This window comes from Eimeria necatrix, genomic scaffold (genome assembly GCF_000499385.1).
Source record: "Eimeria necatrix Houghton genomic scaffold, Enh_scaff414, whole genome shotgun sequence".
NCBI classification, from domain to species: Eukaryota; Apicomplexa; class Conoidasida; order Eucoccidiorida; family Eimeriidae; genus Eimeria; species Eimeria necatrix.
Window position 1 is genome coordinate 18,572 of NW_013654792.1, and position 2,500 is coordinate 21,071.

The 2,500-nt window shown below is 65.0% G+C and overlaps 1 protein-coding gene across 1 annotated transcript in view; it reads right to left on the reverse strand.

The window, feature by feature from the left end:
- ENH_00052130 (hypothetical protein, conserved) overlaps positions 1-2,500 on the reverse strand; it is a gene marked incomplete at both ends in the record, with an annotated part of 9,324 nt that overhangs the window by 334 nt on the left and 6,490 nt on the right. Inside the window, one exon of the mRNA XM_013583665.1 lies at positions 330-2,500. This exon is cut by the window's right edge and continues 2,032 nt beyond it. Coding sequence (XP_013439119.1) covers positions 330-2,500 — 2,171 coding nt within the window. The remainder of the gene's footprint in view (positions 1-329) is intronic.

Sequence of the window (2,500 nt, forward strand, 5' to 3'; positions counted from 1 at the left end):
CCCCCCCCCCGCCGCTCCCGCCGCTGCTGCTGCTGCTGCTGCTGCTGCTGCTGCTGCTGCGGGGGGGCTCCGAGCGGCGGCCGACGCAGTAGTAGTGGCCGGAGTTGGCTGTGGGGCCCGCATGCAGCACAGCAGCAAACAGCTCGTAGCGGAAGCCGCACAGCAGCAAATGAGTCTCCGCGTGGATGTGCTGCGCAGTTTTGTGTCTCCTTTTTGCTGCTGCGTCCCAACTGTAGCGATTTAAAGAGACAATTAAATGCGCTGGAGGAGACTTTATTTCCGTCCACTTTGCTGCTTCTTGTTTGCTGCTGCAGCGCTCGCAGGCGTACTTGTTCTCCCCCCGCAGCAGCTCCTTCGCCACCAGCAGGTCAAACAGCCCCTGCACCGACAGCCTGCTGCTGCTGCTGCTGCTGCTGCTGCTGCTGCTGCTGCTGCGGCGGCGGCGGCGCGCGCGCGGAGAAGCTGCTGCTGCTGCTGCTGCTGCTGGCGGGACTGGGAAGGAGAAGCTGCTGACTGTCTCCGCGCGGCTGCTGCGGGTCCTGCAGCAGCAGCACTCCACTGTCTGCAGCACAACGCCGGCAAACAGCAGCCGCAGCAGCTGCTGCTGCAGTCCCCCCAGGCCCTCGAAGAGACAGTGCAGCGCCTCGCTCGCGTCTTGCTGCTGCTGCTGCTGGTAAGCAGCAGGAAGGGCCCCCACCACTCCCGAGGGGTCTGCGCTGCTGCTGCGGGACACGGCCATTTCCGTGAACAGGCACTGCAGCGCCCGCAGCAGCTGCGGGTTCCCGCTGCTGCTGCTGCTGCTGCTGCTGCTGCTGCTGCTGCTGCTGCGCGATGGCAGGCTGAAGCGAAACAAGTTCGCCACGAAGCAGTCGCACAGGTACAACGCCTGCAGCAAACTGTTCAGGTAGCAGCTGTTGCCCACGTTCGTCAGCCCCAGCGGCAGCCGCTGCTGCTGCTGCTGCTGCTGCTGCTGCTGCAGCAGCCGCCGCGGCAGGTGCAGCTGCACCTCCACGCACGCTGCGGGGTCTAAGCTGCTCTCCAGCTGCAGCGAGAACTGCTGCTGCTGCTGCTGCTGCTGCTGCGGGGCAGGCGCCGGCGGCGCCTGCAGCAGCTCCAGCTGCTGCTGCTGCTGCAGCAGCAGCTGCTGCTGCTGCAGCAGCAACTGCTGCTGCTGCTGCAGCAACTGCTGCTGCTGCTGCTCGCCCAACGGGTAGTCCACAGAGACCCACGGCACCCCAAGCGACGCTGCTGCGTGCTGCTGCTGCTGCTGCTGCTGCTGCTGCTGCAGGTACGGCAGCAGCTGCAGCTGCTGCGGCGGCGCCGCGAAGGCTCCTGGGTCCGGCACAGCAGCAGCAGGCCCTGCTGCAGCAGGACCTGCTGCAGCAGGACCTGCTGCAGCAGCAGCAGCAGACCAAATGCTAGACACAGACACGCAGCTCAGGGCAGCAGAAGAGGACGCGCTGCTGCTGCAGTACGAGTTGCTGCAGCTCGAGGAAGCGTACGGGCCCCACCCAACTGGGAGCTGCTGCTGCTGCTGCTCCTGCTGCTTCTGCAACTGCTGCAGCTGCTGCTGCTGCACCGCAAACTGCATCTGCTGCGGAGAGAACTGGGACCAGTTCTGCTGCTGCAGGGGACCTGCTGCTGCTGCTGCTGCTGCTGGTCCCGCTGATGCTGCTGCTGGCCCTGCTGCCGCTCCAAAGACAAGGTTCCCCTGGCTGCTGCTGCTGCTGCTGCTGCTGCTGCTGTCACCCCACACACTGCTGCTCGCTGGATACGCAGCAACGCTCAGCGCCTGCGGAGGCTCCCTTGTCTTGTCTGTAGAAGCCCAAGGAACCTGCTGCTGCTGCTGCTGCTGCTGCTGCTGCTGCTGCGGCTGCTGCGGCTGCTGTGCTGCAGCGCCTGGTGCAGCTGAGGAGTCTAGCGGCGGCCCACTTTTCTCTTCAGCTGCTGCTGCTGCTGCTGCTGCTGCTGCTGCTGGTCTCCTAGGATTTGCCTCTGCGGGTTTTCTAGACAACAGGTACCCAGCAGTCTTCGTCTCCGGCGAAGTCTTGGCTGCTGCTGCGCTTGCTGCTGCTGTTGCTGCTGCTGCTGTTGCTGCTGCTGCTGCTGTTGCTGCTGCTGCGCTGCCCGCCTCCTTCTCAAGCGTCTCCCTTTCAAGCTTCCTGTGCAGTTGCCGCTGCTGTTTCTCCCGCACCTGCTGCTGCTGCTGCTGTTGCTGCTGCTGCTGCTTGCGCGCCCGTTGCAGGTCTGCTGCTGCTGCTGCTGCTGCTGCTGCTGCTGCTGCTGCTGCTGCTTGTCTCTGGCTCTCAACCTTTTTCTTTCTCTTCTCCAAAAGAGACAAAATCCGGTGATGCAAAAAGGGACAAAAGTCCTCTTGTCTCCAAACCTTTTCCAGTCTCTCTTGTGCAGAGTCGGGGGCCCCCCTGCGGGGGCCCCCCAGGGGGCCCCCAGGGGGCCCCCCAAGGGGGGCCCCCAGAGACCAGGCCAGGGGGCCCCCCTG